This window comes from Panthera uncia, chromosome E3 (genome assembly GCF_023721935.1).
Source record: "Panthera uncia isolate 11264 chromosome E3, Puncia_PCG_1.0, whole genome shotgun sequence".
Classification (NCBI taxonomy): Eukaryota; Metazoa; Chordata; class Mammalia; order Carnivora; family Felidae; genus Panthera; species Panthera uncia.
In genome coordinates, this window is record NC_064815.1 from 27,540,901 (window position 1) to 27,567,095 (window position 26,195).

A 26,195-nucleotide genomic window follows, 5' to 3' on the forward strand; every position below is an offset into this window, starting at 1 on the left:
TATATATATATATATATATATATATGTATATATATATAAATGAAATGAAATATGAAAAATATATATATATATAATACCAAAATACCAAAATTTATATATATAAATACCAAAAGCAACAAAGATTAGAAAGGACCAGAGAACACCACCAGAAACTCCAACTCTACAAGCATCATAATGGCAATAAATTCATATCTTTCAGTACTCACTCTAAACATCAGTGGACTCAATGCTCCAATCAGAAGACAAAGGGTAACAGAATGTATAAGAAAACAAGACCCATCTATATGCTATTTACAAGAGACCTACTTTAGACCTAAAGTTACGTTCATATTGAAAGCAAGGGGTGGAGAACCAACCATCATGCTAATGGTTGACAAAAGAAAACCTGAGTAGCCATACTTACATCAGACAATCTAGACTTTAAAATAAAGACTGTAGCAAGAGATGAAGAAGGGCATTATATCATAATTAAGGGGTCTATCCACCAAGAAGACCTAACAATTGTAAACATGTATGCTCCAAACGTGAAAGCACCCAAATATATAACTAATTAATCAGAAACATAAAGAAACTCATTGATAATAATACCATAATAGTAGGGGACTTCAACACCCCAGTTACAACAATGGACAGATCATCAAAACAGAAAATCAACAAGGAAAAATGACACAGTGTGGCTTTGAATGACACAGTGGAATAGATGGACTTAATAGATATATTCAGAACATTTCATCCAAAAGCAGCAGAATACACATTCTTCTCCAGTACACATGGAATGTTCTCCACAAGAGACCATATACTGGACACAAATCAACCCTAAGTAAGTACAAAAAAAAAAAAAATCGAGATCATGCCATGCATATTTTCAGACCACAATGCTATGAAACTCAAAATCAACCACAAGAAATTTTGAAAAGGTAAAAAATATTTGGAGACTAAAGAACATCCTACTAAAAAATGAATGGGCTAACCAAGAAGATAAAAAGGAAATTAAAAAGTACATGGAAGCCAATGAAAATGATAACACCACAGCCCCAAACCTCTGGGATGCAGCAAAGGTGGTCATAAGAGGAAAGTATATAGCAACCTAGGCCTTCCTAAAGAAGTAATAAAGGTCTCAGATACACAACCTAACCTTACACCTTAAAGAGCTGGAAAAAGAACAGCAAATAAAACCCAAAACCAGCAGAAGATAGGAAATAATAAAGTATAGAGCAGAAATCAATGCTATCAAAACAAAACAAAAGAAAACAGTAGAAGAGATCAATTAAACCAGAAGCTGGTTCTTTGAAAGAATTAACAACATTGATAAACCCCTAGACAGTTTGATCAAAAAGAAAAAGTAAAGGTCCCAAATAAATAAAATCAAGAATGAAAAAGAAGAGATCACAACCAACACAGCAGAAATAAAAACAATAAGACAATATTATCAGCAATTATACTCCAATAAAATGGGCAACCTGGAAGAAATGGACAAATTCCTAGAAACATGTAACTATCAAAACTGAAACAGGAAGAAACAGAAAATTTGAACAGACCCATAACCAGTAAAGAAATAGAATTAGTGGGGCGCCTGGGTGGCGCAGTCGGTTAAGCGTCTGGCTTCAGCCAGGTCACGATCTCGCGGTCCGTGAGTTCGAGCCCCGCGTCAGGCTCTGGGCTGATGGCTCGGAGCCTGGAGCCTGTTTCCAATTCTGTGTCTCCCTCTCTCTCTGCCCCTCCCCCGTTCATGCTCTGTCTCTCTCTGTCCCAAAAATAAATAAAAAACGTTGAAAAAAAAAAAAAGAAATAGAATTAGTAATCAAAAATCTCCCAGAAAACAAGAGTCCAGGGATAGATGGCTTTCCAGGGGAATTCTACCAAACATTTAAGGAAGAGTTAACACCTATTCTCTTGAAACTTTTCAAAAAAATAGAAGGAAAACTTCCAAAATCTTTCTATGAAGCCAGCATTACCTTGATTCCAAAACCACACAGAGACCCCACTAAAAAGGAGAACTATACACCAATTTCCCTGATGAACATGGATGCAAAAAAATCCTCAAGATGATACTAGCCAACTGGATCCAACAATACATTAACAGACTTATTCACCATGACCAAGTGGGATTTATACCTGGGATGCAGGGCTGGTTCAAAATCTGCAAAACAATCAATGTGACTCATCACACCAATAAAAGAAAGGACAAGAACCACATGATACTCCCAAAAGATTCAGAGAAAGCATTTGACAAATTACAGCATCCTTTCTTGATAAAAACCCTCAAGAAAGTAGGGATAGAAGGATCGTACCTGGAGATCATAAAAGCCATATATGAAAGTCCCACCTCTAATATCATCCTCAATGGGGAAAAACTGAGAGCTCTCCCCCTAAGGTCAGGAACAATACAGGGATGTCTACTCTCGCCATTGTTATTCAACATAGTATTGGAAGTCTTAACCTCAGCAGTAAGACTACACAAAGAAATAAAGGCACCCAAAGCATCCAGGAGAAAGTCAAACATACACTCTTTGCAGATGACGTGATACTCTAAAACCCAAAAGGCTTCACCAAAACCCTGCTAGAACTGATCCATAAATTCAGAAAAGTTGTACAACATAAGATCAATGCACAGAAATCGGTTGCATTCCTATACACCAACAATGAAGCAACAGAAAGAGAAATCAAGGAATTGATCCCATTTATAATTGCACCAAAACCCATAAAATACCTAAGAATAAACCTAAGCAAAAAAGATGAAAAATCACACACTGAAAACTATAGAAAGCTTATGAAAGAAATTGAAGAAGACACAAAAAAGTGGAAAAATATTCCATGCTCCTGGATAGGAAGAACAAATATTGTTAAAATGTCAATACTTCCCAAAGCAATCTACATATTCAATGCAATCCCTATCAAAATGACACCAGGATTCTTCACAGAACTAAAAAAAAAACAATCCTAAAATTTGTATGGAACCAGAAAAGACTCCAAATATCCAAAGCAATCTTGAAAAAGAAAACTAAAGCAGGAGGCATCACAATCCCAGACTTCAAGCTGTATTACAAAGGTATAATCATCAAGACAGTATGGTACTGGCACAAAAACAGACACCCAGATCAATGGAACAGAATAGAAACTCCAGAAATGGACCCATAAACATATGGCCAACTAATCTTTGACAAAGCAGGAAAGAATATCCAATGGAATAAAGACAGTCTCTTTAGCAAGTGGTGCTGGGAAAACTGGACAGTGACATGCAGAAGAATGAACCTGAACCACTTTCTTACACCATACACAAAAAATAAACTCAAAATGGGTGAAAGACCTCAATGTAAGACAGGAAGCCATCAAAATCCTCGATGAGAAAGCAGGCAAAAACTTCTTTGACCTTGGCTGCAGCAACTTCTTACTCAACACGTCTCCGGAGGCAAGGGAAACAAAAGCAAAAATGAACTATTGGGACCTTATCAAAATAAAAAGCTTCTGCACAGCAAATGAAACAGTCAGCAAACCTAAAAGGCAACCAACATAATGGGAGAAGATATTTGCAAATGACATATCAGATAAAGGGTTAGTATCCAAAATCTATAAAGAACTTATCAAAGTCAACACCCAAAAAACAAATAACCCAGTGAAGAAATGGGCAAAAGACATGAATAGACACTTCTCCAAAGAAGACATCCAGATGACCAACCAACACATGAAAAAATGCTCAACATCACTTGTCATCAGGGAAATACACATCAAAACCACAATGAGATATGACCTCAAACCTGTCAGAATGGCTAACATGAACAACTCAGGCAACAACAGATGTTGGCGAGAATGCAGAGAGAGGATCTCTTTTGCATTGCTGGTGGGGATGCAAACTGGTTCAGTCACTCTGGAGAACAGTATGGAGGTTCCTCAAAAATTTAAAAATAAAACTACCCTATGACCCTACAATTGCCTGACTAGGTATTTATCCAAAGGATACAAAAATGCTGATTTGAAAGGGCACATGCACCCCAATGTTTATAGCAGCACTATCTCAATAGCCAAATTATGAATTGTACATTCTAAAAGAGGACCTATATGTTATGTGAAGTTATAGCTCAATAAAATTGTTGTAGGAAGGTAGGAAGGGAGGAAGTGAGGGAGGAAGAAAGAAAAGGAGAAAAGGAAGGGAGGAGAAAAATAGTAATCTACATACTATTTGAGAAGAAAAGTGGATCAAGGAAGGAAAATTTTAAGAGATTCTTCGTATTTTCCACAAAGGGATCTTGTGGGTTGTTGAGGGAATCAATGTTCACTCCAAAGGAGGTACCAGTAATCACATCCATGCTGTAGGCCCCAAAGAAGCTGAGTAGGGAAAGAAAGACATGGATAATTAAAATCAGAAACTCTTTACTATCCCTATCCAACACATGCAGCGTTAGATTCTGATGCCCAGGCCACATAAGAGCCACACTTTCAGAACCACCTTCTGGATAATCTGAAGAGTCTATATGCCATCACACTCATTCATGAGGTATTCATGAGGAATTCGGCAGAGGCATCATGCTAGTGATACTGCTGGCCTTGTGCTAGGGGTGATGGGGACACTATGGCAAGTTAGACACACGTCTGAACTCAAGGAGCTCTGTCCTGAAGGAACAGAGACCCAAAGTCAAATAAATTACAGTAGTGTGTTTGCAGTATGGGCAATAGAAGGTAGATAAACACTGTGTCTGAGCAAGACAAACAGTGGAATAATTAACCTTTCCTAGAAGAGTCAAGAAAGGTAAAATTGATCCGGACCTTCTCTCACCACAGTATCTATGCTCAGAGCTGATTCCTCTTCAGCACATTAGTGAACAGCAACACCATGTTATGTGATGAAAGGAATGTTATCCCTTCTTCTCTACACTCCTGCTAAGACTCCTGAAAGACCCTTCTTCCTCAATTCCAGTGATCAGAGCTTTCCCTCAGGACACACTCATATCTGGAAAATGTAAGACCTAATAATGTTCCTAGTTAAAAAAATATATAGTAAATCACTACAAAATTTATTTGTGGGTTGCTATAGCTAAGTGATCATATGCCACCAGTTTTTCTAGAACAGTTCCTACGTACATCTGTTCATCGTGTATAATTTAAAAAAATATCACAGTTTAGATTATATAGTCACCCTCCTTATCCCATGAGCAGGGCTTTCTCTCTGCTAAGGTTGAAAGATGGACAAGTGGTCATAAAGTTATTTTTTTTACTAATATCCTTAACAAAATCAGGAAGGGGTTTAAGTCATTCTAAGTTCCACATGATAACTTCCCTGCCCCACTCAATGCCCACCAATATGTACAAAGTGCCTTCCCCTCCCACCATTCCATACCCTCTACACTCAACGATTTGATAAATTATGTTTCTTCTTTTGAAACGATGTATTTTTGTCTTCTAGAATATCCAAGGGGACAATCAAGCAGATAACTTAATCCCACCTCACGTACACAAAAGAAGACCCTCTCTCTCCTGACCTCCCTGCCTTTTGAGGGGTGCTACCTCTTCTTGGGTGGCCCACTGGACTTGTAGCACCACAAGCCTACTTCTGTTTGTTCGCTGGACTAACTCAACAGTGGGAGTTTGGCTCTGTGGCAGCAGCTGGAAAGTGTCATGACAGAGCCAGAAGCCCAGCAGGTGAAGCTCTACTTACTCTTTCAAGGTGACGGGCTTGCCTTTCTCTGCCTCCTTCCTCAGGTTCCTCACCAACACATCTCCATACTGGCCAATGATGGGGAACATCTACACACAAATACAACACCACCTGACTTAAATCCAAGAATCAAGTCCTAAAATTACACAGCTTTCATAAGCATGAAGCAATAGGGACATCTAATAACAAATCTTATCATGTCTCTTCCAGGACATGAAGCTAAAAGACCATTTTTAGGAAGCCCAAATTCAGCAAACTACCCCTAAGAAATGGACTGTAATCTTATTTCCTACCTGCCCACGGATGTATTCCTTAACTTTCTAATTGAAAACCCTCCCTTTCTTACCTCCTTGAGCTTCCCACTGGTGAAGGTTGGAGACAGCACTGTTCGTATTCTCTTCCATTGTTCATCCTCAGACAGAGAAATGGCACTTTTCATAAATCCCACTGGACCAAGACTCTAGCGTCAAAGCAAAAGACATTTTGCCTTATATAAGTTTTGAAGGTCTCAGGTTGTGGAAAATTTGTCAAATGGATAGAAATTATTCAACAATTATTTAGTGATTATCTACGGAGTAGCAGGCCCTATGTCAGATGTTCAACAGATATTTACACCAAATGCCTACCCATCTGAGAAGCTGAAAAACACATCCAGCCACTTGATGTGCTTTCCATCCTTTATATCCCAATCTCCTTTTTAGTGTAAATGTGTTTGGGGAAATCTGGTAGGGAATACTCCTCCAGGATAATACACAGTATTAACCCCTAGTCCTACCCTATGCAGAGTATAATTGGATTGGTAGATATAGCCAGATAGCCCTGGCAAGCTGCATGTTGCCTTAGACCAGTTCTGTCTTTGCATATGTCTGCAGAAGGAGCAACTCACAAAACAGATGTCTTGTTATGGTGATTAAAAAAATACCATAATTAACACTAAAAAGGTTATGAATCTATTTGCTATTCTTTTTTTTTTTTTTTTTAATTTTTTTTTTCAACGTTTTTTATTTATTTTTGGGACAGAGAGAGACAGAGCATGAACGGGGGAGGGGCAGAGAGAGAGGGAGACACAGAATCGGAAACAGGCTCCAGGCTCCGAGCCATCAGCCCAGAGCCTGACGCGGGGCTCGAACTCACGGACCGTGAGATCGTGACCTGGCTGAAGTCGGACGCTTAACCGACTGCGCCACCCAGGCGCCCCTCTATTTGCTATTCTGAAGAAATGATGCAGTTATGTGGATATCTATTCCCCCTGTATTTCCCCAAAGGGACAGAAGGAAAAAGAGAGAGATAATTCTTTCTCAGTTTGGGACTGACCTATCAGCCAACAAACTCGAATCTTTCTTCCATCTTCCAAAACTGTATTTTGTTTTAATACAGGTATCTCTACCACCCTTTCATATTAAAAACTTACAAACTAGGAATAGACGACATCTTCCTCAACTTCATAAAGAGTATCTAATAACCCTACAGCTAACAACACCTCAATGATGAATGACTGAGGTGCCTGAGGCCAGTCCTGACTCCTGTCACTGGACTACACTACCACAAGGGTCCACAGCTAAATCCTGAAGCTATACACATATACACGGCCAGCATGGACTCTAGTCACAAGCTCTCACTGTCATGCACACACCAGTGGCTAGCCCCTGAAACCACCTGTGTGCTCAAAGTTGGTGATGGACCCCACTGGTGGCTCCAACCCTGTTTTGGGCATGTGCCTGCTTTCAGCACCCCCTCCAATGACTGTGTACATAGCACCAGTTCTGGCCACCATTCTGCTTGTCCCCTGGTGCTGGATCTGGTGGTGCTACTGAAGATCCCAACAGCCACTGTTGCCACAAGAACCTTCCACTACTCTTGCCAAGGATCATGCAGTTGCTGATGTTGTGGCCCCCAACTGCCTGAACCCATCATGCTTTCATGGATTATTTTCAATTATCCAGTCATACTGGGGAAAAAAATGAAAAGGGCTGGAAAAAAAATGCCAACAGGACTTATAGGGTACCATCAAATGAAATAATATTCATATACAGGAGACCCAGTAGGAGAAAGAAAAAGTGGGAAGACTGCTTACTTAAAGAAAGAATGGCTGAAAATTTCCCAAACCTAGGGAAATATATGGAAATCTTGGGACATGAGCTTAAAAGTCCCCAGTAAGATTGAATCCAAAAAAGACTTCACCAAGACACATTATAATATAATTGTCAAAAATGAAAGACAAAGAAAAATCTTGAAAGGAGTAAGAGAAAAGGAGCTCATCATATACAAGGAGGACACCCCTGAGTCTATCAGGTGATTCCTCAGCAGAAGTCTTGAAAGCCAGAAGAGAGTGGGTGATTTATTCAAGAATACTTTACCCAGAAAAGAAGACCTTCAGAAACGAGAGATAAAACATTTCCAGACAATCAAAAGTGGAAATAATTCATAACCACTAAGCCTGCTAAAGGGAGTTCTTTAAGCCAAAAAAAAAAAAAAAAAAAAAAAAAAAAGGACACTTACTAGTTCCTAATGCTTCCCCCAGCATCAGGAACAAGACACGAATACCCACTCTAACCACTTTTATTCAACATTGTACTAGAAAACCTAGCTAGTGCAATAAGCAACACAAAGAAATAAAAGACATTCAGAATAGAAAGATAAAAATAGGATAAAAATAGGAGTGTCCCTATTTCAAGTGACATAATGTCAATGTAGAAAATCTTGAGGAATATAAAAAAGAACAACTCTGCATCTAATAAATGAACTAAGCTAGGTTGTAGGAAATGAGATCAACACAAAAACCAACCACATTTCTGTATACTAACAAGAACATGTCAAAACCTATTAAAAACACAATAATAATTTTAAGCACTCAAAGAAGGTGGGATACTTTAGGTATACATTTTTATAAAACATGTATGTTTTTCCTGTGCTAAGAGCTACACGTTGGTGAAAAAAATCAAAGAAAACCTAAATAAACATATAGTGTGTTCATGAATTGAGAGACATGACTTAGTAAAGACACAAATTTCTCCCAGATGTATCTATGGGTTTGAGGCACATCTTACGAAGTCTCTGCTATTATGTACACATAGATAAGTTCTAAATTTGTATGGAAAGACAAAGCAGCTGGAAATCTAACACAATTCTAACAAAAATAAAATGGGAGGAATCACTGGACATATGTTTAGAGGTACTATATGGCTACAGTAATCAAGATAGCCTGGCACCAGTGCAGGAATAGATACAGAGATCAATGAACAGAACAGAGAATGAGACAGACACACACACACACACACACACACACACACACACACACAGAGGCACCACTGAATTTTGATATTGGTACAAAAGCAATTCAGTGGAGGAAGTACAGCCTTTTCACACTAGTTCTGGAGTCATTAGACAGACAGTCAAGGGCCAAAAACAAAGATCTTTGACCTAAACTTCACATCTCACGATTAACACTAAAATTAACACAAAACAGGGGCGACTGGGTGGCTCAGTCGGTTAAGCATCCGACTTCAGCTCAGGTCACGGTCTCACAGTCTGTGAGTTCGAGCCCCGCGTCGGGCTCTGGGCTGATGGCTCAGAGCCTGGAGCCTGCTTCCGATTTCTGTGTCTCCCTCTCTCTCTGCCCCTCCCCCGTTCATGCTCTGTCTCTCTCTGTCTCAAAAATAAAATAAACGTTAAAAAAAAATTAAAATTAACACAAAACAGATCACAGACTTAAATGTAAAATATAAAACTAAATGCTTGTAGAAAATCCTTGGGACTTAGGGCTAGGTGAAGAGTTTTCAAACTTGATGCCAAAGTCATAACCCATAAAAGGAAAAAATGAATAAACTGGTCTTAAGAAAATAAAAAACAATGTTTGCTCTGCTGAACACCCTGATACAACAAAAAGAAAAGCTACACACCATGCCTACAAAAGAATAGTAAGAGGGAGACTTTTGGTGATGGAACAGCTCTGTAACGTGATTGTGGTGATAGATACACTAATCTACAAGTAAGATAAATGTTCAGACAGCAACACACACACACACACACACACACACACACACACAAATGGGTAAACATAAAACTGCTGGAATCTGAATAAGCTCTGTGGCTAGAACCAATGACAAATTCTGCTTTGATACTGCCCTATATAGTTAAGCAAGATATTATCTTAGAGAAAACAGCTTGAAGGCCACATGACATGACCCCTCCTGGGACAATTTCCAGTAAATCCATTATTATTTTGAAATAAAAGCTTTATAAATAACTATGTAAATTTAAAATAAATCCATGCCTACCCGCCGGTTTGTGAAGACAGAATAGCATTCTTTCACTAGCACTGTTTTGATCATGTCCGGATCTGTGATCGCCAACACTGGCTGTCGCCCATCATAAAACCTATGTCGGGGAAACAGAGCTGATTAAATTTAGCGTGCCAGTTTCTGCAGTGGCAGCCACTCTTGGAAGTCCAGACTTTTAACCTGATGTTACCTAATCCATTCTCTGAGACCATGGTCAGAAATAACAATGGAAAATTTATTAAGTCTATGTGTGTACATGGCTGTTTCTGGGACTATTCTCCATAATTTTTTGCATGTTAAAAATATTTCAAATATTTTAGAAGTACTTCAAACATTTTGAATATTTTATATATTATCAAAAAAAGGTTAATAAATAACTGAAGGCAAGTAAATTATCTAAGAACAAAAAAATAATGAAAGAGACTCTACCCACTCAGTCACTAATAATTATAATTTTGAAGATATATCAAACACATGAAATGCACATAATACAATATTAGATGAAAATTGTAGGCACAGTGATCACAAACATGTAAGATGTGCCTGCAAATAAAGACATGAAATGCTCAAAAAGTGATGGCAAAATTATGAATCATTTCTTTGCCGATTCTCTAAAATATGATTTCTGGTTACATTTTAAAGGAAGTATTATTTAAATATTAAAGACATATTCTTGGTAGCATTGACTGAGAAAATTTTGAACAAAAAACACAAAGAGAATAAAGTAATACAGAGAAACATTCACTTTAATGTTACAGAGTAATAATAGAGAGTAAAAATCACGTTAGGTATATTTACCTTTATTACTTATATTTCTTCTTATAGGTGGGTCCCAAGTGTGAGTCCCTTGGGCTCCATATAGGTGACAACCCTTAGTAGCAGGGCAAGTCCACTGTGACACATGTATCACACAAAGCTGACTCCTTATATGTGATCCATCCCAATTAACCCTGACCTCCTGACTGTCCATATGACCAGTTAATGGGAACCAGCCACTGGCATGAGGTTTAGATTATGCTTAATTACAGCATCCTCTGGCATTGTGTTTTCTACTACAAATCATTTGCATTTGTTAGAACAAAATGGAAGATTTTCCATAAGTCCCCTATTCTTCCTCTGATGTTACAAAGGAACTTCAAATGCTTTGTGATCAGATATAGAAATGGAGGAGAACCACTGCACTAAATGCTCCCCATCTGCAAAAAGTATTCTAAAACTCAGAAGGTTTCAGTGTGAGTCGAGTATACTTCGTGTTGAAGCAGTAATAGTTGTTACTGAAGTGGCACTTAGATTGGCTCTCCCATCAATCTGATTATCTTTCTTGGGTGATTTCCCACGTCTTATCCTGTTTGTTAAAAAACACAAGCGTGGACAAGGGACAGTGGTTTAAAGTTACCCTCTCTTTTCATGATCTCACAGCCCTAATACGACTTCTACTACCAGTTAAATTTGGATTCTTGCACCTCACCCCACATCCTCCAAATTCTGTGTTAATGGAGGATGGAAACCAAGAATCTGCATTTTTAACAAGCCCTCGTAGGTGGTCTTTATCCATAGCCAAGCATGAGAACCATTTACTAAATACAGAACTGGGGCCCACAATGTAACACTGACTCTAGCCAGAGCTGACCAGTACTGAACGTAGGAGGGACACTGGAGATAAACCAGTGGCAATCCAGAGATCTGTGTTCTTTCTATTCTGCCATGTTGCTTATGGGCCATACCAACTCAGCAGAGCACTATGGATTCTGAGGACTTGACCAGAGAAGATAAAGAGGTACAACACTGGCTGTGAGCAGCCCAGCACCACACTATACCTCTCACACTGCTTCAGCAAACCTCTAGCCAACCTCATTGGGAGCATCCACTGCAAGCCGCCGAGGCCATACTACAAAATCCCAAGTCCATCAGCCCATCAGGGAAACACTGTGCTCTGGAAATTTCCTACATCTCTTCCAGTCTATAGAATTGGAAAAAGAAATACTTGACTATAGTTTTATTGGAAAGTCTTGGCTTAGTACTAAAATACAAAACAAAACAAACTACATACTTTCAGACAGAGTAAGAAAGAGCTGAGCAGAAATGGTTTTCCATTCTGTTTACAACAGCCCTTCTACCAAAAACACATATTAATCCAAACTATAAAGGATACCCTGCAGCTCTCCTGACCAGATTCATATTTGGACCTGTACACCTGGTGACACATGCATTCCTGGGAAGGGGAGGTTTCAGGAGCTTTAATTATGGGGCTTCATCCCAAGGGGCTCTCGACTGAAACTGTCCACACCATGAGGGCCTCATCATAAAAAGCCTATCACTGGAAATTTCCAGAATACTCACCCCCACATTCTTCCATATGTTTTAAAACATTTCTTGTCAAATTCACAAAAGCTCTGCAAGAAGAAAGAAAATGTATTATTAATCTAAATGTACTAAGCCTTACCTCTAATGGGCACAAAAAGGACCCAGATCATGTGAAATGTGGCTTACTACTTCTCACTGGCAGATAGAGGGAAGCTCTTATTCACACGCATCTTACGGGAAAGGAGAGAAAACAGAGACATGAAACGGAGAATTTCAAGTCCTTGAACTGACTAATACTGCTCATACTGAACATCTTACTTGTCTGTGAAGACTATGTAACCCTTGCCTTTCTGACATGTTTGGCTTGTGCATGAGTTGTCTCTAAATCTCATAACCATCTGAATTATTAACTTCAGGGCATCATGAGAAAACAGAAGCTGAGGGAAAGTCAGCATGGCCTGAACAACCCTCAGTTACCACTCTATTCATTGATCTCATGAGCCCTACTAGATTTTCAGTAGATTTAGGAAATTAAGACTCCTGTGCCCTCTTTCAGTTTGGCAGACTTACAAAGTGTAAGACATTTTGTTGAGTGAGAAAGTGAGAGATGAGTGGATGAATGACAAAGTGGACTAGCTTCCAGTTGTCCAGTTCTCACATGGAAAAGAGGGGATGATGTCACCCCTCCACAAAGGATGGTGCAAATTAAAACACTTGCTCTGAGCTTTCACTCATGTCACTTCAAAAAAAGAAAACAACAAAATTTTCTGTCTCTATGTTTCAGCTGTGATATTTGATGTTTTCACTTTACAAAGGAAGGTTCCAGAAATGTGCGTCTTGGGATGCATGTACTAAGGAGTTAATCTGGAAAAGTGGAAAGAAGATTACTGCTCTGTTGGAAAGGAAAAAGTCCAGTAAGTTCTTAACAATAACTGGACACTGAGAGCCAGGAGAGGTAGGATCTGAGGAATAAGTCTCAGATCTGCAGGAAAGGAACTCCAAGGCAGAGAGCAGCCTGTAATATAGACTCTGCCTGCTGGCCTTCAAGACATGAGCTCCTACCTTCTGTTCAGGAGCCAGGCCTGGGTGAGGCATCAGAGCTGGATTAGACACAGTGGCTCTACCAAAATTCAGTCTGTGTGTCTGCTGGTACATTCCATTCAGGTACATTAAGTCTTTAATAGTTTTGTCAAAGCATCTCTTTTCTAGTGATTTTGTATGAGTGGTTCTACCTTTGTGTGAAAAATAACATACACACATACACAACTCATTTAGAATTATAGTCTGAAAACAATAGATAAGCAATATACTGCCTCAGTTATACTCCCCCCTGCTCAAGTCACCCATAGGATGCCTTCTTTGAAGATACAGAGGTAAAGCCAAGAGCTCTAGTTCAACCTCTCAAATGTCAAAAGATGTCACAGGTGGCAAAGGGTGAGTTAGAGCCATGGAAACAACTATAGGGGTGGGGTGGGTTTTGGCCAGCTCTTGAGATAATTCAATTATGTGCAAATTACCCCAAAGTGAATCTTGGGTTGCCTAATAAACTGAAGTTCCAGAGACATCCAGGAAAACAAGGAGGCTACAAAGAGCTCATGCTATGAACAGAAAAGTCTGACTTTAGCATACAGAGCTTAATGAGCCAGTACCAGGGACCCACTTGATGTTTTTCTCCTAATACCAAGTACCATTATGCCTTCCTGGGAATCTGTACCTGCCAGAAAAAAAAAGCCTCTTTATGATGCTCACAAGCTGGAACAAAAAGTCCTGGGCTGAAGTGGCCAGAGAGCTGGACTGCCAACTGAGGGAAAACCTGAGGCTCCTAACAGCAGACAAGAGAGCCCTGAGCTATACCTGGCCATGTGCTGGGTAGGGCCTGTAATACCATTTCTGGAGAGTTTGAAACCCAAGACTTCCTCCTGAGGAGGATCATGTTTACTATGGAACTAAGCTGGGATTTGCAACCATAGTAAGCAAAAGAGGAGGCTGGGTGGAGACTATGACACCATTTCTGGAAAGTCTGAAACCTAAGAACTTCCTGCTGAGGAGGAGCATTTTTAATATGGAACTAAGCTGGGATTTGCAAACATAAGAAGCAAAAGAGGGAGCTGGGAGCTCAAACAGCACCCACCTGACGGTACCCCAGAGCAGTTCCCACAAAAGGCAGAGGTTTTGGCCCAGGAATTCCGAGCTTCTTAAAAAGTCCATGTGTGTAGGTCCCATATCTGTAAAGTGAAAGAGAAAGCAATGGTGAAATAGGTGTGGAGACTGGCCAGTCACTGATACAACTAGAACAGGTAAGAGAGGAGGTAACATGTAGTCAAGAAATAGTAACAGCAATCCAAACAGCAATAATTACATTCACTCATCATCTCCTTTCCCATCTCCACTGTGAGACCCACAAAGAATGATGATGATTAGCTAAAAGCAGCTGGAAACTTCACCATCCCAAATCCTAGACTGAACATTTGATAAATGCTTCCATATTGAGAGCTCCTACAAGGTTCATGCTGAATTCTTCCAGAAAATTCACTCATGCCTATTTAGTAAGTGACACTGCCATGACTTTGGAGCTTGTCACTCTCCAAAGAATGAGAAAGAGAAAATTTTTTTCCTGCTCGAATGATGATATTTTACTGAATATATCCACTCAATACCAGACGGTTACTGAGAGTCTACCAATAAAATGTTCTTAGCAGTTTTCTCAGAGAGACCTTTCTGCTTTTCCTTCATTGTAGTCCCTGTTGGTGTTTTGGATCAGGTCCTTCTTTTTAAATTTTTTTTAAATGTTTCATAAACGTTTTTTTAAACGTTTTATTTTATATTTGAGAGAGAGAGAGACAGAGCATGAGCAGGGGAGGGGCAGAGAGATGGAGACAGAATCTGAAGCAGGCTCCAGGCTCTGAGCTATCAGCACAGAGCTCGACACAGGGGCTTGAACACACAAGCAGTGAGATCATAACCTGAGCCAAAGTCAGACACTCAACTAACTTAGCCACCCAGGCGCCCCTGGATCAGGCCCTTCTTAAGTCTATCTTCACAGAAGTCTTGAGCAACCACAGTGTTCTTATTTCTGTACAATGAAAACTGTGTCAAAGGCTCAACTGGCCTCACTAAAAAGTGAGATCCCATCAGGTCCACCCAAGTCTCTGTTGTCAGGCATTCTGGTTCTCTTCAGCTACAGAGAAGGGGGATTGACCCATATGTGCCCAAATGAATACCATATTAAAGGACCAGTAAGTAAACAATCCATCCCCAGGCTATTCTTCCCCCTGTGGAATCTGGTCCTCTGACCTGAGATACTCATCTGTTCAGCACACTGCAAGGCCCGCTCAATTTTTCAAGATGGTCACTAAGTTTACTGACTCTGTGCATCAACTATCTCAAAAGTCCATTACAGATGGTGCTCCCTAATACAGGACTGCCTGCAATTCATCCTTCAGGAGTTGCCTGTGGAATCCCACAACTGGGGGTTCTGGATCCCTGCAAGCCTTACTGTTAGGTGTTGCTGAGAAATAGCAGAGTGGAGGAAGGAGAGGCTGCCAACACCGTTTTAACCATAAACTCGCTAGGCCTACAGGGCTAACCCCATAGAGGCAAATTAAGAAAGTGGTGGGAAAGGATGCTAAGTAGAAATGGTTACATACCCTGCAAGTGCTTTCAGCTAACAGATAGGGAGCCTTCACATACCTCCAGTTCATAGCAGAATACGTGTTATGCAACATAAAATGAATAAGGACAAAACGTTCCAGAGATGTTCCTCATCTCCTCTTCTAAGCTAGCATTTTAGACACTACAGGTACCAAGTATTTTGTGCACATCCAGCATTTCTAATATTACGTGATTAAATAAACCCCCCAAATTGCAGGAAAGGATATGTTTGAGGGACCCAGCAGAGAGACCTCAACCCGACCCAGCTGGATATTTAGATCCTTCCTCTAGAACATTTTGACACATGTGCACCAGATGTCAGAAGTACAGGTGGCCATCACCAACACAAAAAAATCAATTCTGGGAGCACCTGGGTGGCTCAGTTGGTTGAGTGTCTGACTTTGGCTCAGGTCATGATCTCATGGTTGTGGGTTTGAGGCCCGCATCGGGCTCTGTGCTGACAGCTCAGAGCCTGCAGCCTGCTTCAGATCCTGTCTCTGGCTTTCTCTGCCCCTCCCCCACTTGTGCTCTGTCTCTCTTGTCTACAAAATAAATAAACGTTAAAAAATTTTTAAAAAAATCAATTCTGGCTTCTGGACCATCAACATGCTAATTCAACTCCCAAGTGAGGCCAAACAATTGAGTGAATGTGTCAGCAACACTGGTCACAAGGCAAGACCTGGTCTAAACTCACAGGGCTCCAATACAATGCAGAGGTGGAGCTAGATGAATTTTTCTGATTCATTCCAGCTTCTCTCTTTTTGGTAGAGTAATGCTGCTGTTGGTACAAATGAAGGGGCTAACAGTAAAGTGACTCATTTTTAGTGCCTTTACATTGCACTGATAGACAGAGGGCCCTGTCTACAGCTACTGACTCTTGACTACACCAGTGTCTTTTAAGTATAACATACTGTTTGCCTGGTGGCAAAGACCAGTGACAGCCCCACTGCCAGATAGACCAGACACAGTATGACTCACATGGTATCCCTGTTCCCTGGCCCCAAGCAGATGAGATGCTAATCCTGTGGTCCTGTGATGACCTCCTGTGGGACCAGAACCAAGGAGTATCTCTGGAAGGTCTGCTATGAGGGAGGAATACTCTCCCACTCCATTCTGAGCCCTGGATGCCTCTCACATCAGCACAGGCTGTCTTACTACTCACCTGTGATGAGAGGTTAAAATAACCTGCTGGGCATTTGTAAACATATACACAACCTATATCATAGAAGTATGCATGTGTACACTAAATTCATATTCCCAACATGACTCTAGAAGGCTGAAGTTATTTATGCACCATTATAATCACAAAGGCTAAACTAACAGCTTCCTTTTAGACTTCAGAAAGAACAAGCTGGAAATAGTCTTATCTCAGTAAAAACCCTAGTATTAAAAAGAATGAAATTAAACCACATCAATTACATTTAAATGTCATTGGGACAGAACATGTTGTCACACCCAGCATTCCTAACCTTTCTCTCAGAAAATGAAAATCAGGCTTATATGTCCTATGTTCACATCCTCATGCCTTTCTATTCTTAAAGAAAGCGAAATTGAGATAGAGGTCAAATGGGACATAGAGGGGACCATTCCTACCCACAACTGGAAACTAAGTCCTTTCCCAACCTGCTTCAGGATACTGGGAAACCCACCACTGAAAGGAATTCCTCTGCTAATGATTTTTATTTTCCTCCTGTACTGTAACATAGAGGGAAAAAACATATTTAATATCCAAATTTGCTTTCAGGGCTATGTCTTTGCAGCCTGCTGGCAGATTTCATATTGAGGGAGGAAGAAATCTCTATACTGATGCTAAACTTCCCAGACACTAGAAGGAAAACCTGAAATGAATAGAATTTCAAGATTTCTGCCAAGTCTCTTCAGCTCTAAAGGTACTCATTTAGGGTAAGGAGTTCTGCATATTACAAGGTCGGGGAGTGGTCAGGAGAGGGGCACAGAAAAGAGGGAAGAGTCCATTCTGAAGAGGAAGGTGAGGCACATCCAGCCCCCCTGGAAGTCTGAGTGTACCAGTGATTTGTGTACATGATGCTTGGTGGTGGGAGGGAGGGGAGCAGGAGCCACCTGAGAGACACAAGCCCAATCCTTTTACACATGTCCTGCAGCAGACAAAGACCAGGAAGGTGAAGATAATGAGACAAGACCCAAGCTACTCCCTCTGCCTCCAGAATCCCCAGATCTTGGGATGGGGTGAGGACTCCACGGCACAGGGGTCTGTTGATCTTAATCTTCCTCAGGTGAATTTTGCTTGATAGGTTTACTGTGGGGGACCGGGCCCCGGTGCCAGGCTGAGACTGGGTCAAGCAATGTTCCCTGTTGACTTAGCCAACCCGGTGGTTCCCCCTCCCATTCCCCCACTTTCAAGGGCATACGAAAGCCTTGTCAAGGCTGAGAAAGTTCCTGAAGCCTGTGGTCTGCAGGTGTTGGCAGTAATGCTACCTCCCTTTTTCTACCCCGAGTCAGATAGAAACAAACATGGGAATTGTATTTTGCTAGCAATTTATCAACAAGGTCTTGTGACCCGTTCAGAAAGTTCACAAGGTACACAGAACTAAATGTTTTGGCTGGCAGTGATCATGTGAAACCTGATTATTCTTAGAACGACCTGATCCATAAGAGTCTTATATTATAAAAGATTGTGGGGGCGCCTGGGTGGCACAGTCGGTTAAGCGTCCGACTTCAGCCAGGTCACGATCTCGCGGTCCGTGAGTTCGAGCCCCGTGTCAGGCTCTGGGCTGATGGCTCGGAGCCTGGAGCCTGTTTCCGATTCTGTGTCTCCCTCTCTCTCTGCCCCTCCCCCATTCATGCTCTGTCTCTCTCTGTCCCAAAAATAAATAAAAAACGTTGAAAAAAAATTAAAAAAAAAAAGATTGTGTACAGCAACAATAAAGTCGTCACTTGGGCCATCAGCCCAGGGGACCCTCCTGTTCCCAAACTTTCTCTTCTCTTTTTTTCTTACATTCCCCTACCCTCAGGACCCTGACCTCGGTGTTTGTCGCGTCCCAACTGGTAGTGAAACAGAAGATCATCCCAGGAGAAAATAATGTCTCTCAGCCCTCCTAGCTACAGAAATTGGAGTTGTGGCATGGGGGTACTCCTTTTGCAGATCTGGGCGAGGTCAATAATAACCCCTTATGTGTTTCTAGCTTGTTTGAAGCACCCAACACTTCAGGAACTTCCTTTTGTTAACTCTTCATCCACAGAACAGACAAGAAAAAGGGGTAGAGGTTGCTGATTAGCAATGTTCCAGAGGCGATGAGCCTGAACAGTTACTCACAGATAGAGGAGCACCAGGCTGGTAGCCAGGAGAAGCCAGGTTTCTATGGAAAAGCTTGGGAGCAGGTCCATGGCCACCTTCCCTCTGCCAATCTCCTCTACTCTCTTTCAGCAGTGTGCGCCAGTCTGTGCTGGCCTGTGCGTGTGGAGCTTTCCTTCCCACCAGCGGTGATTCAGTGAGGCTGGAATATATATAGTGAAGAGGGGGTGGGGCTGGAGCTACTGCCAGTAGAAGGGCCACTGGTGCTCCACCTGTAGGTGCTCTACACCCATGAGTGTTGGCAAAGCATCATGGACATTGCCAGTTTGACCTCCCTTGAGCCAATATTTTGTGGGAAATCAATAAACAACTCAATCAGTGTTATCAGTAATCCCAACGGTTACAGAAGTTCACGTAAAACCATTGTCCTTAAATCCCTAAGTTGCCCTTGTCACCATGACTGTCTGTACCCTTAAACACTTGAAACCCTTCACACAAGCTGGGTCTACTCATCTTTACCCATGTAGTTTCCTCTGCCTAAAAATGTCCCTGGGCCGCCTAGAAGGATCCTACTCATCCTTCAAACCCAGCTCTAACAGAATCTCCTCTGTTAGAGTCTGTCCTCGCCAACCTCCTGCCCTGGGAAATTTCTGTCCCATGAGCCCCAGTTCTATTCTTGTTCTCTGTACCCTCCATCCCTATCATTGGTCTCTACATCCATTTACCTTACAGAGAGAGAGCTTCTCAAAGGCACAGTCTGGGTACTTACCAACATTATGTCCCTAGTCTCCATAAAAGTATATATGCTCAGGGGGGCATCCAGAAAGGTTGGTGGACTTGAGTTGGTAGAAGTGAAATTACTGGGCTTCCTAATATCCCTGTGGGAAGATCACTGATGACCTTGCCACTTACCTGCTGGGAGAGATATGAGGACATAGCCTCTGGAAATTATATCAGCTCATTTTCATCACTCTGACTCATGTTCTGTGTCTGCATGTCCTGAGAAACCATGGATTGCATGGCATACCTCTGGAATCTCTGGGACAATGGAGCCCTGCTCCATTTAAGAAATAAATGGCTCCAAGCTGGAATACCAACACAGGACAGACATGGGAAGCTGGAAGATGATCCCCAGGAAAAGTAGAAGAGAAAGTCCCATGGATTCTGAAATATTTCTGCCCCCTTTTGGTGCCTTCACTGGGCACCATTCCATAGGGCCATGCTATTACCCTGTTTACAGATGTTAGACTGAGATTCAGTGACTGCAATTGTATTTCCAACAGCCATTGATCACAAAAACATATTGTAAATAAGTGAACATAAAGGGAGACTGTGCTCAGCAATTCAACGTTTGCCCTTCCCTGATAAGGGTCCCTACTTGGGAAATAGACCCAAGTCTGCAACAGTGAACTGGTTAAATTTCTGTCCCTATATCCTTGGCTACCTGCACAGCAGCTCCCTCATAATTCCAGAACAAAGGACTCTGCTTCATCTTAGCAGGGAATACAGATGCTAGCCAAGATGGTACTAAGAGTATTGTTCCCCAGCAGAGAGGTACACAGAATCAAGGAACGATTCCTGTCGTTTGATAATTCTTGACAACTTAATGCTCTCAACTAAACACAAAGCCTTTTTTATTGTACTTGGAAACCAAGCCTCTGTGGGAACTAATAGACTTTTATCCTTCTCCAAACCCCATGCTCAGCTATGATTATTTCATAACTAAGCTTAAAATGAGCATCCGCCTACCCTCTTCACCTCAGAGTCTGCTGCAGCTGGTTGAAATCTATCCCAAAAGTGATAGGCTTGTCATTGCTGGGGACTACAATGCAGCCAGCACTGAACCAATGCAGATGGATTTGTCTGCAAGGGAGAAAAATAGAAGCATGAGCTTTGTGCCCCATTCTTCTCCACAAAGGAACACCTGCCATGACAAGACTCGCATCCTCAGAGTTTGAAGCATCCTCAGAGTTTGTATGAAAGAAGACACTGTGTGTCAGAAGAACACCCCATAGACTCCATGGCTCTCATCTACTCCTTCCTATACTAATACGCTCATCATGAACTTTCCAAACTCTGTTCCAAATGCATGTGGTAAAAACAGATCTCAGACTCAGATATCATTCAAGTTGAAGACAGAGAAAACTAAGATAATTATAGTACAGCCAAGTAAGAATAACTATGCATCCTCCTTAACAGTGAAGGATTTATCAGCTTCCTTAGTCTCCTTAGCTACTGGTCAAAATTGAATTGAATAATATTTAGGGAAGACTTAGGCTCAGATATCAGTGTAGGTGAATAAGTTGTCAGGACTCAGGGATGCAGGGAGCCCAGCTGTCTAATATTCTCATCCCTTTGTATTGTTAGCTCACATGACATCTCCTTGGGGAAGCATGGCCTGACTTCCACAGGCCAAGAGAAGTGCTCACAGTAGGGGAAGCAGTGTTGCCCTGGAATGATCTGTGCATCACATTCAAATTTCACAGATCATAGTCTCAAGTGTGCAAAAATGAAGGAAAGTTTAAGTGTCTGTTTCTAACTGGGAAAACTCCCATTCTTCTCAGTAAGGCCAAACTTGATCTTGCCAATTCCAGGTAACCAGGTGGTATTTAAGTGTGGGTGTCTGGGCCCTACAGTTTGTGTGGGAGTGGTGAGAAAGTGACAGGTTGTGAACATCCTGGCATTGGAGGAGGTGGGCACCTCTCCCATTGTCATTAGATGTTGGGTGGGCTCTACACTTGCTGCATTCGGTCCCTGGGCCAAGACTATATAGACTATATGAACCCAACACTCTAACAGGGAGAGAGACTAAACCAATAACCACACAAACATTGAGCTAAAATCAAGATACCTGCAATAAAGTAATAGTATTTGGTATATCTGGTGACTTTGCTAAGCCAGATACCAGACCCTCTGCAGGCCTTTTAGAAACGGTCACTCCACATGAACCCTTAAAATAGTTTAGTCCAAGGGTGAGAGAGGACAAGAGTTATAAAATAACTCTAAATAATGTAACATATTTTCTTTTAGCAAGAGGAGGACACTTGACTTCAAGTTTTAATTAGAACATACTTAAAAGGTTGGGTGTTTGGTGGATGTGGACTGTTTACTTTTTTCCTTCTTACTGATTATGTTTAAATGGCTCTTTTTACCTCCTTGCCTGTGAGGAGCTACTGAGAATGTTAATGTTTAGAGACTTAATTTCCTGGACTTCATTGAGCCTACAGTGCCTGTCCAGTTGTGTAAACACAGGGGTTGGAGCAGAACCACCACACCTCGTATTTTCTCACCATTATAGGACCTAAAGCCCAACTGGGATGAGATTCCTCTCATCCTCTTTCTCCTAGTGGGCAGAATTTGTCTCTAAACAGTTCCCTAAGTAGAGTGCCTTGTAGGTCAATAAAAGCTAACCCCCAAAAAGAACTAAACAAAAGGAGTAAGGAGAGCTCATTCCCTCCTTAGCAACACAGTATTTTTATAAAATTCAGTTTGGATTTCCAGGCAGAACTATGACCAGAGCAATTTGAGTGAGGCATTCCACTTGAGCACAAATTGCCCAAAATCTCACTAATCATATAAATTTTAAACTGTATTCAAACATAATATTTTTAAAAATAATATTAATCCAAATAGATCAATAAAGGATAAAATATCATACTTTAAATAACACATGTTCACCAGGTTAGTTTTATGTAACTAATTCACTCCAAAAAATGGGAGGGAAAATACAGGAAAATTAGAGAATAATACCATGAGTTCTATCATCTGGCCAATAGGGATTTTAGAACAGAGACTACATACAATGAAATAATTCAAGAAAATTTCCCAGAACTGAAGAGCAAAAGTCTCCAGATTGAAAGTCCAATGCACTGCACCACCCGCTATAGCCCTTGAACACAATGTGGTTAGATTTCAATATAAATTTATTTAAAAACAGAAAAAATCAGAAATGCAATTCCTCACCACTCCAGCCACATTTCAAGTGCACAATACCCCCATGTGGCTGGAGACAACCATATTGGACAACACAGATACAGAACATTTGCATCATTGCAGAAAGGTCTCTTGGACAGCTCTGACTAGAATAACGGATGACAGCAGATTCATGGGCACATTGTCATGAACTTTCAGACACCAGGGAGAAAAAGAAAATCCCAAATGCTTGCAGAAAGAGTGAGGGGAGCAAGACCCAGGTCAAGTACAAGGAATCAGAAACCAGAAGGGCGGAATCTTCTCAACAGCAATAGTAGAGACAAGTCCCTATGTCTACAAGTTCATGGAGAAACTTCTAGCTCAAATCATCCATCAAGCAATTTTATGCTCAAATCATCCATCAAGCATGAGGGTAGAGCAGAGATATATTCAGAAATGCACATTCTTTAACAAAAATTAACTCCTCTTCATTATTCTTCTGAAAGCTACAAGGAGATGGCCTCTACAGAAATGAGGGAGAAAACCAAGAAAGATATCAGGTGGAGAAAGATGCCACTGGTTTTGTTAAAACTACCATTAGCACTGTTCAACTTTTTAAATAATGTACATCTATACATTTGATTTTTTTAGTAAAATAAGTTTTTAGAAGCCCCAATCAGGTATCAGCTCCTCCCAACCATTTTTGGGGACAAGTGCTCCTTCTCTGTGCTCTCAAAGAACTGAGGCTGACCTTCCACCATACTGAATCTATCTATTCAAGGGTCTGACTTTTCCCCACCAACAGGGCACATTTGGACCTGATCCAGAGCAGTGCCTAGGAAATGTTTGTGGATCTGAACAAAATCCGAAACAAGAACCTTCCTGCTGACCTTCTATACATGCTTGAGGTTCAGATGTACCTCCTGATAGCTGATGCTGGGAAATCCCCAAATGACAGGATGATGAGAGGTACTGGTGGAGTCCACGTGCTATTTCCAATATGTGTTTCCCAAACAGACTCAAGATATTTTACTGAAGACCTATGGTGTGTTCGGCAGTGTGTAGGCCCTGAGAGGACAGCAGCGGGGCCAACAATAGCCTCAAACCATCCCTGCCTTTTGTGGGTCTGGGAGGTCCATCTCATCCCTGCCTTTTGTGGGTCTGGGATTAATAAGTTCATCTGGAAGCAGCACAGCATAGTGAATGAAGCCACACGCCACCTTTTCTACTCTCTCACCTTGAGGAAGTCATTAATCCCTCTGAGACTCAGTTTCCTCAAGGGGGTGTTAGGAGGATTAAATGAGAAATCTGTAAAATTAAAGCCTTGGATTTGAACGGTGAGACTCTTTCCAGTTCTCTGATTCTTTTATCTTTTTTTTTTAATTTTTTTTTAAACGTTTATTTGTTTTTGAGACAGAGAGAGACAGAGCATGAACGGGGGAGGGACAGAGAGAGAGGGAGACACAGAATCGGAAGCAGGCTCCAGGCTCTGAGCCATCAGCCCAGAGCCCGACGCAGGGCTCGAACTCATGGACCGTGAGATCGTGACCTGAGCTGAAGTCGGAGGCTTAACCGACTGAGCCACCCAGGCACCCCTCTTTTATCTTTCTTAATTGGTCAACAGTGTTATGGTTCCAATTGCAGACATGAGAGATACAGTGCTTTTGAAAATACACAGATGCTTGAAGACAATGTAGCTTTTTAACTTTTCATAGATGACATCATCATCCCCCATGAGACCCTTTTTGGGGTGAGATTGGGGAGGGAGAATTTCTTCATAAAACCACTTCTTGGTCACTTGGGTAACAAGTTTTCTGAGTTCAGTCTTCTGATCCTGTCCCCCATTGTCCTTTCTCTGCTCCTCCCAGAATGAGCTCAGAATGTTTGGGGGTGTGACTTCTGGGCTAGAAAAGTGGGCCTCAGATCCTCTCTCTACCCTAGGCCTTACAGGTGACACCTGATCCCTGCCCTGGTTCTACAGAGGGTCCTTGATGGTCTGAAGCTGTGTCCTTGCTCCGATCAGGCCTGGGAGTTGCCCCTGATGACCTAGGCCCTTCTCACTGGCATGCAGGATCCAGCCCCACCCTCCACCCAGCTTTGATGAGAGTTCACATTCACTGCTGCAGGTCCCCTAGCTCTCCTGTGATAGTCATGTGCAGGCCCATAGGGTTTCTACACAGATCCTGGTATAGGCTGAATTGTGTCCCTTCCAAATCTGTAAGTTGAAGTACTAACTGCCAGCAATTCAAAACATGATTGCAGTTGGGAGTGTGGTCTTTATGAAGAAAAAGATGTTAAATGTGGTCACTAACATGGACCCTAATCTAACATGACTGGTGTCCTTCTAAGAGGAGAGCAGGACACAAACATCCACAAAGGGAAGACCATGTGAAAACATGGAGAAGATGGTCATCTGCAAGCCACGGAGAGAGGCCACAGATGGAACCAACCTTGCCAACCACTTGATTGTACTCCTGGCCTCCAGTATTGTGAGAGAATAAACTTCTGTAGATGAAGCTCCTCAGTCTGTGGTACTTTGTTATGGAGCCCAGCAAATTAATACTGATCCATTCTCCTCTCATGGGATGGAGCAGGGGACCTGGGGCACACTGGATGTACAGTAATTATGTTTCTGTGTCTCCAAGTAATTTATTAGATCCTCTTGTGTAGGAGCCACAACTTCTCCGTTTCTATATTCTTGGGCTTAAGAGGGCTATGGTTGGCATGGTGATTTTGAAGGAATGCAAGAGTGATGGCATAATCTCCTTTTTGAAGAACTTCCTTCAAATTTTAGTAACATGGAGAGTGCAGAGGTCACATTACTCTGTAAATAGTCCAATTAATCATTAGTACCAGGGTCATGAGGCTTAATGATGTAAACCATTTGCAAGTCACTGGAAAAGGTAGGATCAAAGTTTGGATAATGTGGCCATGGCCATGACAACATTGATACCTGGAGCAGCTGACTTTAAGAGCAGTGCTTGCTTCTGGCACTTCACCTGAAGTCAAATGAAGGTAAGTCAATTCACCAAAACTACAAGACATTAAGACCTAGCATATTCTATCACTTACATTCTTATGTGAGAAACAGAGACATAACTCCACAAAAATAAAGATAACAGTAAAC

General features: G+C 41.5%; 1 protein-coding gene across 3 annotated transcripts in view; it reads right to left on the bottom strand.

Annotated features, from left to right (window-relative positions):
• The window catches only part of LOC125928549 (cytochrome P450 3A12), a 134,677-nt gene that overhangs the window by 16,116 nt on the left and 92,366 nt on the right, over window positions 1-26,195 (bottom strand). The window contains exons 1-7 of one of the 3 annotated variants that reach the window (XM_049639277.1): window positions 19,178-19,803; window positions 14,366-14,459; window positions 12,271-12,323; window positions 9,928-10,027; window positions 5,997-6,110; window positions 5,651-5,739; window positions 4,175-4,323 (exon numbers count right to left, since the gene is read on the bottom strand). In XM_049639277.1, coding sequence (XP_049495234.1) covers window positions 4,175-4,323; window positions 5,651-5,739; window positions 5,997-6,110; window positions 9,928-10,027; window positions 12,271-12,323; window positions 14,366-14,459; window positions 19,178-19,248 — 670 coding nt within the window. In that variant the 5' untranslated portion in view covers window positions 19,249-19,803. Of the gene's footprint in view, window positions 1-4,174; window positions 4,324-5,650; window positions 5,740-5,996; window positions 6,111-9,927; window positions 10,028-12,270; window positions 12,324-14,365; window positions 14,460-19,177; window positions 19,804-26,195 lie in introns of those variants that run through there. The other 2 variants (XM_049639274.1, XM_049639273.1) reach the window with 2 other exon arrangements.